Source organism: Apium graveolens, unplaced genomic scaffold, assembly GCF_009905375.1.
Source record: "Apium graveolens cultivar Ventura unplaced genomic scaffold, ASM990537v1 ctg8090, whole genome shotgun sequence".
Taxonomy (NCBI): Eukaryota; Viridiplantae; Streptophyta; class Magnoliopsida; order Apiales; family Apiaceae; genus Apium; species Apium graveolens.
This window is the reverse complement of record NW_027420879.1, coordinates 43,587-58,762: the sequence shown is the minus strand read 5'-3', so window position 1 is coordinate 58,762 and position 15,176 is coordinate 43,587. Positions and strand designations below refer to the sequence as shown.

The 15,176-nt window shown below is 33.4% G+C and overlaps 3 protein-coding genes and 1 long non-coding RNA gene across 4 annotated transcripts; 1 reads left to right on the top strand and 3 right to left on the bottom strand.

Annotated features, from left to right (window-relative positions):
* The first annotated feature begins 610 nt into the window (after positions 1-610).
* LOC141704660 (uncharacterized) lies at positions 611-3,629 on the top strand. The gene is made up of 2 exons (XR_012568028.1): positions 611-951; positions 3,228-3,629. It is a non-coding gene; the product is annotated as an uncharacterized LOC141704660 (long non-coding RNA).
* Positions 3,630-3,728: 99 nt separating this feature from the next.
* On the bottom strand, positions 3,729-5,496 carry LOC141704659 (reticulon-like protein B9). Its single transcript, XM_074507862.1, has 5 exons — positions 5,316-5,496; positions 5,054-5,243; positions 4,369-4,468; positions 4,151-4,220; positions 3,729-3,909 (listed from the first exon to the last, which is right to left on the bottom strand). The coding sequence occupies exons 1-5, from the start codon at positions 5,386-5,388 to the stop codon at positions 3,794-3,796; spliced, it is 549 nt and encodes a 182-aa protein (XP_074363963.1). The 5' UTR covers positions 5,389-5,496; the 3' UTR covers positions 3,729-3,793.
* A 1,093-nt stretch (positions 5,497-6,589) lies between these two features.
* LOC141704656 (reticulon-like protein B9) lies at positions 6,590-7,882 on the bottom strand. The gene is made up of 5 exons (XM_074507859.1): positions 7,704-7,882; positions 7,439-7,619; positions 7,188-7,329; positions 6,980-7,049; positions 6,590-6,893 (listed from the first exon to the last, which is right to left on the bottom strand). The coding sequence occupies exons 1-5, from the start codon at positions 7,801-7,803 to the stop codon at positions 6,724-6,726; spliced, it is 663 nt and encodes a 220-aa protein (XP_074363960.1). The 5' UTR covers positions 7,804-7,882; the 3' UTR covers positions 6,590-6,723.
* A 481-nt stretch (positions 7,883-8,363) lies between these two features.
* On the bottom strand, positions 8,364-10,635 carry LOC141704653 (geraniol 8-hydroxylase-like). The gene is made up of 2 exons (XM_074507857.1): positions 9,685-10,635; positions 8,364-9,418 (listed from the first exon to the last, which is right to left on the bottom strand). Exons 1-2 carry the CDS (start codon positions 10,600-10,602, stop codon positions 8,807-8,809), a joined length of 1,530 nt encoding a protein of 509 aa, XP_074363958.1. The 5' UTR covers positions 10,603-10,635; the 3' UTR covers positions 8,364-8,806.
* Positions 10,636-15,176: the final 4,541 nt, after the last annotated feature.

Below are 15,176 nucleotides of genomic sequence, written 5' to 3'. Positions count from 1 at the left end.
TTCTTTTTTTGAATGAAAATTCAAACATTAAAATTTTATTCAGAAAAAGAAAATTTTAAAAATGAGTTAGGGAACTATACTAGATAAGAGTCTTAAAATGTGTGTCGATCACTCTATTTCAAATGTTAATAACCTAATGGGACGGAGGGAATATATTTATATATAATTTTATATAAATATTACTTGAGTTTAATATTTTAGGGATAACAAAATTATATCGAATATAAATACAAAAAAATAATTTTTGAATTTTTTTAAAATAGGTTTAAATCAATTTAACCATTGGCTCAATTTTTTAAAACTAATTTAAAATTTTGCTATTTATTTTGTATTTTTTTGAATTTTTGATCTAAAAATAAAAGATCTAATTAAAAGTCGGATTCAGATATTATGTGCATCCGGATATTATTCATCGGATCCGGATTCAAACATTATCATTTACTCCCTCTATTTTTTATTATATGACGTTTGACTTTTCTGCACACATTTCTAAGTGCGTTGACCACATAGTTAAAATAATAATTTTTAAAATTTTCTTTTTAAAACAGAGGAAGTATCATCATTTCAATATTTTCGGATTCAAATACGAATATTAATACATATACAAATTTTTGGATAGGAAGCCCCAAAAAGATTAGCAAAATGTCATTTAACCCCGTAAATGCACAAATTTATCAACTAAAAACCCTAGTAAAACCCTAAACAAAATGAACAAAAACCTACTAAAAATTGCATCTTTAGCCATCTCCCCCAATCGCAATCTTCTCTTCACTCCTAAAATTATACACACACCTATATACACAACTTCATCACTCTATAAGCAAACCCCATTATCTTTCTTGAATCTCAGATGCTTTAATTCCAAGAACTCTGAAAACCCAGTTCAGCTTCCTTCTGATTCGGGTTCGGGTCGACCCGGAAGCACAGATGGTGAAGATTTTAGCAAAGAAGGTGTTTTTATTGCTTTTTATTGCATTTTAATTGACCCCTTTTGGTTTGTTTTTGTAAAAATGTAATCTTTTTTGGTTCTTGAAAATGGGTGTTTTGATATGTTGATTATAGTGTTGTGATTAGTGAAATTTTTGAGTTTTGTTTATGTGTTTGGCCTTACTTTAGCTTGATTCGTGTTTGTAAATGGGTCGATTTTACGTGTTTTGGAATTAAGTACATTTGTTTAGAAATGAATGTGTATGGGTAAAGGAAATAAAATTTAGTGAACAAGTCTTTTTTGGCTTAGATTCGGGTTAATTGAGTTGTGTACTGTTATTTATGAGCTTTGTTAATGTAAAATTGAGTGTGGTTCGTGTCCTGTTATTTGCGAGATAGACAATGCTAGCCCTTTGTGATTGACCTAAATTATTTCGAACATGTTGCTAAGTATGATGCCGTAATAGACTGTAGCTTTGAGATTTTTGGATGCGGTAGAAGACTGTGCAAATGTTTAGGACGATTAGTAAATAGATAATTGTATCACGATTGAAATGTTGATGCATTGCAGAATTAGTTATGTTAGGAATTTAGGATGTATGTTTTGTTTAGGAAAAGAAAGAGAATGCAGTAACGAGCAGTCTATGAAAGGCTAGAGAAATTGGTTGAAAGGGTATAAATATGAGAAACTATTCCATCCATGTGAAAGATGAGACTTAAAAACTTAACCTACTTACGAGGCCCAAAACTAAGGGGGAGTATTCACTTTTTCCTTTTTGTGCAAGAACAGCATAGTATTTGACTGGTTCTTAAAATCATGAAAATATGCCTAAACCATATCTCCCACTATACAGAATAGGAGCACACTTTTTAATTATATTATCAACTTTTTACTCTTTAAATAGCTTTCTATTCAAGTAAATTATAAATCCTTCCACAGTAATATGATACAGTCCAGCGGTCCAGTCCCCACCGCCCTTATAACATTACTCAGAAGTCAGAAGTTTCACAGGGCTCAAGAAACAATACATTTTAAAATTAATTATTGAAGAGTTTACAGTTCAATATATTTTTTCCAACGCAATGCAAACTTCCGGAGACTAACTTATTATATGTTTGCAGCACCGTTTTGCATCAATAATTTATTTCGTATGTGATTTATGACGATTCTATAAATTTTGTTTTTGCCTATAAGTTTACATGTTGATTTCATAATAATCGAATCATCATTAATCACATATGAAATAATAATTACTGATGCAAAAAGGTGCTACAAGCATATATTTAGTTAATAACATTGTTAAAGATCATTCAGTTATTCCTGATATCTAGTATCAAATAGTTTGCGTTGTTAATCATGTATAACTTCATGTCCTATTTAGTCATCATGGTTAGTATCATATAGTTTGCCTTGTGATTTACAGATTAATGGGTACTCTAATATATATATATATATATGTCTAGACTCTGCATCTTGTACTCATGATATTGGAGATTATGAACTTTCTGTAACTGAAATAAGTACATACATCAAACCAACGAGGATTAATAGTAAAAGTAGCAGTAGAGTAGCTAGCAGTGCCTGTGACAATGAGCCTGTATATGCTCAGGTACATATAAAAGTGTTTTGGTGGCTTAGGTAGCTATGAAAATACATGCCAATTGATTGTCAGTAAAACGTAATGCTCGAGATGTCCTTAATACCTGAACCAGAATCAGCTTAAGCATATCATCAATTTCAGTTTTCTACACCTTGTAAATTCTACCATGCTTTTGCACTATCATGAATGCGGTTTACTGTTTGTTTGCCTAAAGCATCTATGAGAAGTGCTTAAAGACTTTTCTTTTGTTTATCCTGATTTATCTGCCCAACTGTTTTATTGATCAAATTTGTAAGCTCTAATAAACAGCAAGACAGTAACACAAGATTAAAACCAAAACCGTGATTATAAAAGAAAATCTGAAAGTTTGGATTTAACTATTAACCCTGATAGCCAGAATTTCTTTCTTTCAGCAAGATAATTATCTAAAATCTCATATAATTTCACTACGTTTCTCTTTTTTTTTAAATGAGTCAATATTATAGAAAGTATTGTGCCTACGTGGACATAATTTAGATATATGCCAATGCTCGGTTTATGTTTTGTAGTCATTGTGTTTGCATTTAATCATCATCACTGAACTTTTTGCATGCTTTTATAGTGTTTTGAAATAGAGATATAGTATTACAAAAATTGTTTTGTAGCTATATAAAAGGATCTGTTTCAGTGCTGATTATATTTGGCATTGGTTTGGTATAGCACTGAAGGCACAGATAGAGAGATATCTTGCAGGTGATGCAGAAGCAATACCTGATATATTCGAGGGAATTTTGAAAAGGAAGTTAGCAGGAACACATGATGAATCGGATGATGAATTAATGCAAGACTTTAGGAAGATTCCAATTAATAGTGCTATGGACAAAGATGTCAGTGATGAAGATACGAGTGATGAAGATACAAGTGATGGGGATAGCAGTGATACTAATGAAATTGGTACCATGACTCCTGATTCGGATGCAGATGAATTTTACAAGAGTGATTAATCTAATGCTAGTCTAAAACAACATATGGTACTTGAAATAATGTACACAAGTCGAAAGTAAGGCTTCTTCCTGTTTTGCTGCAATATCTGGGTTAATTGATCTCTAGTGTTTAATTATCATTGTTTTTTATGTTACATAAAATAAATTTAGAGATAATTACATTTACAATATTCAGTAAACAATGAACTCATCAATGTTTAGGTCGCAATAACAAATAGTAATTTCTATGTGCATCAGACTTACTTGATTATTTTGAAGTAGATACGTAACATTTACAACATGCTATTTTTTCAAGAACAGTCTCTTGTAGATCTTCCCCATCTTTCTATCAAGAATATGATCTACTTCTTTTTTGTATCGCTCGTATAAAAATGGCAGTGTTCCAAGAGAAAGAGTGCCTGTAAGAATTTTGATGATCCATTTACCTCACGTTAGTTATGGCCATGTACTTAAGTTGTACAAGCATGATTTCTAAATTGTGTAAAGATCACGATTTAATTGAAAACTTTGAAGTCGCAGAAGGGAACATGTTCTGCAGAATGATATAGACTCTTCAAGGTTTTCAAGTAAATTACGGTTTATATAGAATTTATTTCGGATCTCGTTGTAATAATCTGTGTATTGGATTGAGTTTCTTACCATAAAAGAGAAGATTTATGGCGCCTATGTAGTTTCCGATCAGTGACAGTAGCCAGAGAGAAAGGACTGCCTGAAATGCATGATAAATGAGTTTTGTAACATGTTCAGGTAAAATACAATCGTATGATATGCTGTAACATATGTTTGCTGTGAATCAAAATCCACGAAATGTTTGTCTACATAGATATAGATTATAAGATGTTTTGTTAAAGTTGTACCATGGCAAAGAGTCGGAAAAACTCATACCAGGCCAGATAGGCCAGTATCGTCCGAAGGGATACGGTGTTCCGGGATACAATATTCCGGGACTGGGCATCCCTGTTCAAAAATTAATATCAGGTACCAAAGAATCATAATATGCAATTGTTATTCACTGCAATATTAAAATGTAGAACTGGAAAATGAAATCAAAGTTTAAAGTTCTGGAGAACGGATAATTATGTTACCTCCGGAGCCGGCCTGAGGCGAAGCTAATCAAAGTTTAACGTTCTGGAGAACGGATAATAACATTACCTCCGGAGCCGGCCTGGAGACCAAACTCTTTATACTAACGAATGAGGGCACCGAAAAAATTGAACTTTTAGGGGCACATTTTTATTATATACAAGAAGGAACAGAAGAAAAAATTAAAAAAAACGTAGGTATAAAATAAATTTAGGGGCACTTTTCACTTAAAAAATAAGGTATCTTTCGCACTTAGTTCAATCGACAAAAACACAATCGATATCTTATTTCTTATCATTCTTTCGATTTATTCTCACCAGACACAAAAAGTAAATTACTTAGTTGAACCGACAAAAACACAATCGATATCTTATTTCTTATTATTCTTTCGATTTATTGTCACCAGACACAGAAAGTAAATTTGGCTTGAGGCTTAATATATCTCAGGGCCCTGATTACCTCTGTTCAAGAAACCATATGTTTGCAACTACAACCATATTGAAGATAATGAGCATGGTAGTGATGAAGATGTGAAAAAGAAGAGTGCTGAGATTGTACTCCACAACCTCAAAAAGAAACCATGTGATTGTAACTGCAGCAATGATTGTGTATGACATCTTTCTTTCCCTCCATAACAACACATCAGCAACTGAAATTCACACAGATTATGTTATCAGAATTAAGATTGCATGGTTTTGATAGTGGTGAAAATGTCGATTACCTGGTCCTCCTCCGAGTAGGCTATGTACTGATGGAGTTGCTTGTTCCTCAGAATCTGATGAAGAAACTGGCATGGTTCTATGATGTTTTACGACGATATGATCAGTTGTGCTTGAACACTTGATATGAATGTTATGATCTCAACCACTAGGCACATATATGTAGTTAAGTAAAATCATATGAATGTGTAAAACTATGTGATATAGAATAAATTCTAGCCTTTGTAAGAAAGAAAATCAAAAAGGGAGAAGAAAAGAATGGCATTTTTACGCGTTTGCTTCATATGCACTTTGAAAATTTTATGTAATTTACATGAAATGCTTATCAAGTATTTAAATAAAACTTATTCTGTTTAAGGTAGGGTGTGATTGATCTAGTTTGTTAACAGGAAACTATGCAAGAAATGACACTCATATTCTATTGCAGACGAGCAGAATCTGCTCTGTTTCTTTTCAATTGGTCTTATCGTGAGTGTTGAAGAGTATACGATCCTATTGAGGCCTTCCTCTACCACCTTAAGGTTTTAATGAGACTGGTTACTTGAAAGTGAGCTTATAGATGCTACCAGATTGTTTCGAAGCCTTGAAGATTCTCTCAAAATTTACGAGGCAGGGTCTGATCTCAAAATTTACGAGGCAGGGTCTGATCATACTATCGTAGCAGCCTGCAGCATGTTCCGCCACACAAATGCCACCACTGCAGTCTGCAGACACTCTATTCACCTTCTGGTTGAACAAAGCAAATGGCTGAAAGTGATGAAGAAACTACCACAACTATGCTCACTACCAATAGTCTCATTTTGTTGACATCATTTTTTCTATCTTTATTGTCAGTGGCTTCAAAAATCAAATTTAATTCTTCTTGTGGGGAACTATAAGGGTCATTCAGTCCTCTATGGCATGTCACTTTTTGTCATCCAATATGTAAAAATTTTCAAGTGGAAAATTGAATCTGCAGATCTTTACTTTTTTGTCGATTGTTTTTTTTTGTTATTGACCAAAGCAATCAAGGCTCAATCCCTGGGGGCGCGAGGAATTTTTCCTGCACTTCAGGTTGAAGGGTCATCAGTGTGGTTTTTCCATTCAGTGAGTCCGATTTACATGTCACGTGTTAGGCCCGAGGCAGTCTGGCGTGGTACCGGATTGGATGTCCGAAAAATACACATTTGTCAATTGTTCAGTATGTTTAAGAAATCTAATAGTCTCATTTCATAATGCTATCTCATTTACTGTAAAAGTACTAATTGATATCATCACTGATTAGTGACAGATAGAATTGAACTCAGAACAAATTAACAGTAATTATATTGAAGGTGATGAGTACATGTACAAATTTCAATGGCAGTGGCAATGTAAGTACAGAATGGAAGTAAAAATTCAGACAGACTGTAGTAGCTTCTTATAAAATCATCATTTGGCTTTCTTTCCATTCATCGGTCCCCTCGGTATCTTGTCGAGAACTTTCGAGTCGAACTTCCTGTAGATCTTCCTCATCCTTCTATACACTTTACCAACAAGATAATCCACTTCTTTCTCGTATCGTTCGTACAAAAATGGCAGAGTTTCCAGAGAAAGAATACCTATAAGAGAATTCATTAACTCGATGTTAATGGTTATTTCTTGATCTTATCGAAATTATTCATGTGTGTTGCAGTGAGTTTCTTACCCAGAAAGAGGAGATTCAAGGAGCTTATATAGTTTCCGATTAATGAAACTAACCAGAGTAAAAGAACTGCCTGAAATACAGACATGTTAATATTTTGATCACATAACAAAATATGTGTCAATGAGTATTTACTAGGTAACCAGGCGTTGTAAAATCTTAAGGTGTCAGATGAAGGGTCCAACATGATCTTATGCTATTCAACACGTACCATAGCAAAAACTTTGAGATCATTTCCACAGGCGATGTAAATGACTTGGAATAACAACTTGTTAAATTTGATATGAAATGTTGAAGCCACGTCTCTGAAAATCGAATCTTGTAAGACCATTTTTGGAATCTGCGGGGGAGCCCTGAGAACGTACTCAGCTGATCATTATAATGCATCTATAAATAAATGTTTCTGTGAACTCCTCGTAACATTTTAAGATTTGGGAGAACTGGTAACTTAACAGTACGTACCAATTAAAAAGATCTGCAGCAGTGGACCAGATGAAGATAATGAGCATGGAAGTGATGAAGATGTGACAAAGGAGAGTGATGAAATTGTACTCCACAACCTCGAAAAGGAACCAAATTATTGTAACTGCAGCCAAGATTGCAGATGATATCTTCTTGTCCCTCCATAACAACACATCAGCAACTAAAATTTAAAACCAGACATTCCATTTTTAGTTTTTCAATATATAAACACGATTATACGAGTAACGATAGTACTAATGATTACCTTGTCCTCCTCCTAGTAGGGTATGTACTGATCTTTCGCGACTAAACAACTTTGAAGATGGAGCTACTTCATCCTCTGAGTCTGATGAAAAGATCGGCATGGTTCAAAGTATTCTCCGTGACTGCTTTATATTCGCGATAATTTGATCGATTGTGCTTAAACCCTTGATATCTATGCTGTAGGTATATATATTGTGGTTATGTAAAATGAAACAGAACAGATACTAGCCTTGGTAAGAAAGAAAGTTAGAAAGGGAGAAGAAAAGAATGTCTTTACAATGTACTTTTTCTTGGTGTTTGCTTTATATGCCGGTTACTTTGAATTTTTTGATGTAATTTCTATGTAATGTTCATCAACTTTTTGCATGAAAATATATTATTGCAGACATGCAGAATCTTCTCCTTTTCTTTTTGTATGGTTTATTGTAGTGAGCTTGGATGATCCCAAATGGGTTCCAACTTCGAAGTCTCGAAGATTCCCTCCTTAAATATCTAAATCCGTCACGACAGATATATTGAGCGATGTTAGAGGTTCCAAAACGTTTTCCAAAATACATTTTTTAAATGTCGCATGACCTACTTTTCTTTGCAAGTGTTGCGACATTTGAATGTGTTACATGTATTTGATAAAATTATGATCAATTAATAATAGGCCACCAAGTCTCGAAACATTTACATGTATATAGCTTATTGGCAGATATAAACTTGCAAATATAATAGAAGGGCGCATTTACATGTATATAGCTTATTTGCATAGACATAAACTTGCAAATATACAAGTGCGTTGATCAACATTCCCCCATTGTTGATAAACCATCTATCTGCGAAAAAATTTCGCGGATAGGAAGAACTCTAAAATTAAAAACTTAAGTGCGGATAGAGTACGTGACCTCCGCATTCAAGTAAGTTTCATGTATAAACTTATCCGTGGAAATTGACGGATGGTTACAACCATCGCTTATCACGGTCACGGACCAGGACCCATAATACAATAGCTTCTTTGTAGATATACACATACAATAATAGAAGAAACAAGGACCATGACATGCATGTAGAAGTCATTGCACTGACTTGTACATCAGGAAACGATATCAAGGGGGGTTGCTAGTTACTTCTAGTTGAGGGAACAAGAAGCAATGGGATAGCCTTTTGTGAGGTAACTCCAAAAGTATCATCCATGTCCAAATCCTTTGGCAACATGTTATTTGGAAGCTTCCAATCAAATTGTGCAACCAGTGACATTAACATCAAGCTCATGACCCTCTCAGCTAGACGAATCCCAGGGCAAATTCTGCGCCCTGAACCGAATGGTAAAAAACTAAAATATCGACCTTTGTAGTCGATATCAGAGCTCAAGAACCTCTCCGGATTGAAATGAGTAGGATTTTCCCAAGAACCAGAATTTCGAGCAATGGCCCAAGCATTGATTATAATTGGAGTGTTCTTCGGAATTGTATAGCCTTTGAATTTTACAGAGGTCACTGTTTTGTGGGGAAGAAGAAATGGTGCTACTAGGTGAAGCCTCATTGTTTCTTTCAGAACAGACTGTAAGTATGGGAGTTCCAGGATTTTAGCTTCTTCTAGGCTTCCTTTTCCTGCAATACTTTCACCGAGTTCTTCGCGGAGCTTGTGCATGGTATTTGGATTGAGTATCAGCTCAGTCATCGCCCATTCGACTGTACTTGAGTTTGTTTCAGTTCCAGCAATGAACAAATCCTGGAAAATGAATTATAGGCATCAATTTTGGCTTTCTTAGCAAACTGTAAGGTGTGTAAAAATATTTTTCCTTACTTGTTTGGTTTACAATATTATAACTAAGGGGCACTACTGGAAAAAAGCCAATAGACATCAGTTCAGGGCCGATGTAAAAAACTCAAAAAACCGATACCTAGGTGAGTGTAGAGAAAAGTCTGTTTCCCGGGAAGCATTAGTATACAATAAGATAGAGATGTTAGTTTTTGCTATAAGGAGCAAAGACATACCATTAAGAGGACCTTGATGTGTTTGACATCAAAATAGACCAGATTTTCTTGTCGAAAATCAAGAAATGAATCCAAGAGATCCCCATATGGCGGAAAATTAGATTCTCTATGCCTTAGCCGCTGATTAATGAACTTTTCACACAGTTGATCCAGCCAAGTATACGCAGCCTTAGCGTCTCGCCTTATGCCTTGAGGATCAAAAATTTTCAGCCAAGGGAAATAGTCCGCGAAATTCATCGTCCCATCAACCTTCATGATAGTTTTGACTGCATTCTGAAACTCATTCCCATCTTGATCAGAGTTAAAGTGAGCCACATCTTCTGAGAAACAAGTGTTCGACATCTGATTCAATGCTGTCGTAAAGGCCAACTTTCCAATATTCACAGCTTGTCCTGTTTTACTAATCTCCTTAACATGCTCAACCATTTGTGTCACAACTTTTAACCTAAGCCCTTGTAACTTGTCTAGTTTTTTAGGGTTTGTCAGATAGATGCTCAACGCTCTACGTATCGTTCTCCATTGATCTCCCGTCGATATCCATGGCAACGCAAGATCATGGTTCTGAAGTCCTCCAGCTACAGCATCTGGCACCGATCTCCCGGAGAATTCAGCATCATGTTTTCGAAAAACTTCCTCAGCCATTTCAGCTGAAGATACCACAACATTTGTGACTCTGCCTAGCTGAATTGTGAAGAGAGGGCCATATTGTTCAGCCAGTTTCGCTAATGATCTGTGTGGTTTTGGACCAATTTGCAAGAGGTTACCCAAAAACAGAAGCCCACTTGGCCCTGGTGGAAGTTTTGTTTTAGCATATAGACCTAAAAAATATTTTACAAAGATCAAGAAAAGTAAAGAAGATGCAATTAAACCAAGATAATATTCCATTTGAGTTTGATGATTATTATAAAAACTGCACATTCTCTGCTCTTATACTTGTGATATTTTATGTCAGACCAGCTCCAACTAACTTGCAAGTGTATAAAAAAATCTAGATTGGATGTCCAAGAATTCTTCAGTGACATGTGATTGATTGTACATTTAATAATAGATAGGGTCATGCATGCTGTATTATTATCTATTTGGGATCATATTATTTTTAATTTGTAAGAGCATCTCCAATCTTATAAATATGAACCACTACAGACCGTGAGAAATTTGTAAAACAATTTTTAATCATTTATACCATATTGAATTAATATATTCTATTTATAAGAACATAAAATTTTAATAACATACTATTTTTAAAATATAACTAACTAATATAACCAATATCATTGAAGTACAACAGGTCAAATTTAGCCGACCAATTATAGCCAAAACCATTAGAGATACTCTAAGCACAAGCATGTATGCATGCATGCATGCAGATTCTATTTCATTATCAGGAAAATTATCAAATATGCACCTTATTCATAAGAATTTATGAACGGTTTTTTGAAACTATTTTGGATATTATAGTATTTCTCAAAGATAATATTAAATAATTTAATTTTTTCCTCTCAACTGATAAAAGAAATTTTTTTATCGATGAAATTGTCTATTTAATTTTATAATTTTTGCAATCATTATTATAAGACGTGACATGAGGAAAGTTTTCTGAAAAATAGTTGGGACACTTTGCAGCGTTTCTAACAGAAAAATTCAGCCAAATCGAGATGGAGATGGAGAGATGCCAAGAACATGATTCAAATATACACACAAACATCTTTATCAATACGGATTGGGGGTGGAAAGTTTATTAGGACTCCATCATGAGGTGTTCTCATAGATTGTATATTGTTGAAAATGCAAGATTAATCTAGCATTGGATAAACGCAAGTAGCTGCTGAATGTCATTATTAGAGTTTAGATAAGACAATTTCTGAATGCAAATAATTGTGATTAGACGTGGGAAAATGGGTATGAATTCGAGTAACCGAATCGAAAACTATAGTTGAAAATCGATGAAAGCCCCTCAACGTAACCGGTGGCTAGGCAGAGAGAATTTTAGAATTTTGGCAATTGTTACTAGAGTTAAGCAAAAAACCGGAATTAAAACTAAAACCGAATCGAAACCTAAAAAAGCCGAACATAAACGATCCGAATAAATTAGATCCGAAACCGAAACTCAAAAATAAAAAACTGAACCGATTTAAACGGCCCGGTTCCGGTTATATGCTCTAACCGAACCGATTTACTAATATTAATAAATAAATATTATATTTACATATATAATTTATATTTTATAAATTTTTGAAAATTAATAATTCTATTGTTTAATTACAAAATAATTTGTAATTTATTACTGATTGATTTAACCTTTTGAGCTGTAATTTCTAAAACCATAACCTGTTAGTTTCTTCCATAGTATGCATATTGCTTTTGTGTTTTCTTGAATTTTGGGTGTCAAGTGTGTGCTTAGATGATATTGTGGTGTTATTTCAAGGGAACCCAGTTTTCATTTTGCTAATCAAATTTCTGCTTCATGGCACCCGTCATGAACCATTCTTATTTTTTGTAGTATGCCATATTTTATTATAAATTTCATGTTTTGTGTCATTTAAAATTATGTTTCCATTTTCTCGTTTGTATATTATTTTTTATTTTTATATTTGTCCATTTTGTAACCGAAACCGAGTTGATTGTAACAGAATCAGGGTTTTTTAGACCGAAACCGAATCCGAACCGGCGGTTACAATTTTGAATTTAAAAACCAAAGACATATAGTTGCGGTTTCGATTTTATCCTGAAACTGAGCCGAACCGGTTCAAACTCTCCCCCGTTATTCACTACTAGAAAATTGGATTAAAATTGACCGTTTAAAAGTGACCGTCAATAAAAATGACCGTTAGTGGTCAAATATAAAGTCAACTTGCCATGCCCTTTGACCAAAAAATATTTGTGACCGAACAGTTTCGACCGTAGTTAGAAATGACCGTCATTGGTCGCATACATATCTAGAAATAAAGATGACCGATTTTTATCACTTTTGCTGAATGACCGTGAGCAGTCACAAATCCTCCTTGTCACTGGGCGGGAATTTTGCCGCCAGTATGAGTTTAAAATATTAGAAATACAAAACCACCACAAACGGTCACTTCTGTACAAGTGACCTTGTGCAGTCATTTTTGTTCTTCATCCTATGAGCGGGAAATTTGCCGCCCATTGGTTTTTAAAATTTCAAAATAACGTAGTGACTATGTGCGGTCACAACTGAAACCATTGTTTTGGTCACATGTAGATTTAAAATTTTGTTAAAATATATATTAATTATATTTTAAAATTATGAAAAAATACAGAAATGTTCAAAGTAAATTCATTATTTTTTCTTAAACTAAATTTAGACACTATAATTTATTAGAATTTAAATTTTATTCAAAATGCTAATTTTTTTTATCATTAGAAAATTGTGATAAATATTAAAAAAAAAGTTTAAAAGTTAATCAAATTATTGTTTGGCCCGAATCGACATGTGGAATTATTAATAAATATAATCGGAAGTATCAAGGATGTCTTAGAGACTTAATTTATCATAGTTTCATCATCAAATATTCGGTAAATCGTAAATTAAATTTAAAAATTATACATATATTACCTTGCTATCACAAAAATTATGTATAACATTATAAATATAAGCAAGTGATTGATCATTGAAGAAATTCTCAATGTAATCATATAACATGTCAAATATTATAAGGTTTAGGGGTTTGATTTACGGGTTAACACTTGTGAGTTACTAAAAATGAAATTTAGACCATCCAAACGTACGAATCTAGAATTTACAAAATCTAAGAAGCACGTACAATAATTAGAAAGATATACTAACTCATAACATCTCTATTTTCAAATAAAAAAAATTGAAATTTATATTAAAAGCGACTGCATTTGGTCAAATTGAACAACTTAATGACCAAATATCGTTTTCAGTCATTTTTACGAGACTAAACAACTGGAAATGGTCGCTACAAGTTAGTAGAAGCGGCTGAATTTGGTCATATTTTCTGACCAAGCGACCAAATTTAGTCAAATATTTCAGTCATTCTTGCTGGTATGGTCTGAACTTCTGAATGCAGCCACTAATAATTAGATATTATGTTAGTATCACAAAAATTATGTATAGTATTATAAATATAAACAAGTAATTGATCATTATAGAAATTTCCAAAGTAATAATATATCATGTCAAATATTATACCATTCTGGGTTTGGGGTTGAGTAGTTCGATTTAAGGGTTAACACTTTTAAGTTACTAAATTGAAATTTAGACCATCCAAATGTACTGATCTAAAATTTACAAAACTAAGAAACAAATACAATAATTAGAAAGATATACTAACTCATAGCATCTCTATGTCGAATAGATTAATTGAAATTTATATTTAAAGCGACTACATTTGGTCAATTTTAACGATAAAAATGACCAAATATCGTGTTAGTCATTTTTAAGGGAACAAAACAACCGGATATAGTAACAACAGATATTAGTAGAATCGACTGAATTTGGTCACACCTGTTGCACAAGTGACCACATGTGGTCATATTTGTTGCACGTGGATATTTAAAGCGACGAAAATCGGTAATTTTGTGGCACGTATTTCATGCAAAACGACCATATTTTGTCACATATATATGCCACGTGGATGGTTATAAGCGACCATTTTCGGTCGCCGTGTAGAACTGAATTAAAACCTAAAAACCTATTGCTTCTTCTTTTCTATTGGCCTCCTCTTCTTTATTGTCCTCCTCCACCATTTTTCTTCCTCCAAGCAACTGATGTGCAACTTTTATCAAGGTAATAACTCTTTTTTATCATTTATTTTTGTGTTAATTGTTTATTATACCTTAATATGTATTAATATCATTTGGGGTGAAATTGCATTTACAAAATTAATGTGAATATTTGTTGTTGTTGTAAGTATAATTACGAAATTGGTGTGCTTGGTGACATTTGGATCACTTTTGATATGCATATTAGTCAATTATTTAGCTCACTTTTCATGATTATTCAACAAATATATGTCCATGAATGTGGAATTAGAATTGTTAATTTACGAAATGAGTATGATGATTCGTTATTGTAAGTATCATTGTATTATTATTGTACTTGGCAGCGTTTAACTCAATCGTAATGTGTATTTGTTAATAGTTTGAAAATGAACTCATTTATTTTGAAATTTTAATATAGGATTATAATTGCATAATATGGATATTTTGTAGATGGCATCTGATCGAAGTTGGATGCAACATTGGCTTGATGAAAGGAATAATGTATCAGATGAATACAAAACCGGTGTAAAAGAATTCATTGATTTTGCTCTCAAGAAAAAAGATTCAAAAGGTAACATAAGATGTCCATGTAATGAGCGTGGAAACCTGTTCTTTTTTCATCCAGACACAGTGACCTATCATTTGTATCGATTCGGTATTATAGAGTCGTATACAACATGGGATTTGCATGAGGAAAGAAATAGGCCGCGGGTTCAAGCTAGGCCGAGTTCTAGTCATACGGGATA

Excerpts from the sequence above, each read along its gene's own strand:
- LOC141704653 (XM_074507857.1), bottom strand. The coding sequence starts at position 10,602 with ATGTGCAGTTTTTATAATAATCATCAAACTCAAATGGAATATTATCTT. Across the intron at positions 9,419-9,684 it reads ACATCAAGGTCCTCTTAATG|GATTTGTTCATTGCTGGAAC; the intron begins GTATGTCTTTGC and ends TTCATTTTCCAG.
- LOC141704659 (XM_074507862.1), bottom strand. The coding sequence starts at position 5,388 with ATGCCAGTTTCTTCATCAGATTCTGAGGAACAAGCAACTCCATCAGTA. Across the intron at positions 4,469-5,053 it reads ATATGGTTTCTTGAACAGAG|GGATGCCCAGTCCCGGAATA; the intron begins GTAATCAGGGCC and ends ATTTTTGAACAG. Across the intron at positions 3,910-4,150 it reads CATAAATCTTCTCTTTTATG|GCACTCTTTCTCTTGGAACA; the intron begins GTAAGAAACTCA and ends AAATTCTTACAG.
- LOC141704656 (XM_074507859.1), bottom strand. The coding sequence starts at position 7,803 with ATGCCGATCTTTTCATCAGACTCAGAGGATGAAGTAGCTCCATCTTCA. Across the intron at positions 7,620-7,703 it reads CCTACTAGGAGGAGGACAAG|TTGCTGATGTGTTGTTATGG; the intron begins GTAATCATTAGT and ends TTTAAATTTTAG. Across the intron at positions 7,330-7,438 it reads GCTGCAGATCTTTTTAATTG|GGCTCCCCCGCAGATTCCAA; the intron begins GTACGTACTGTT and ends GTACGTTCTCAG.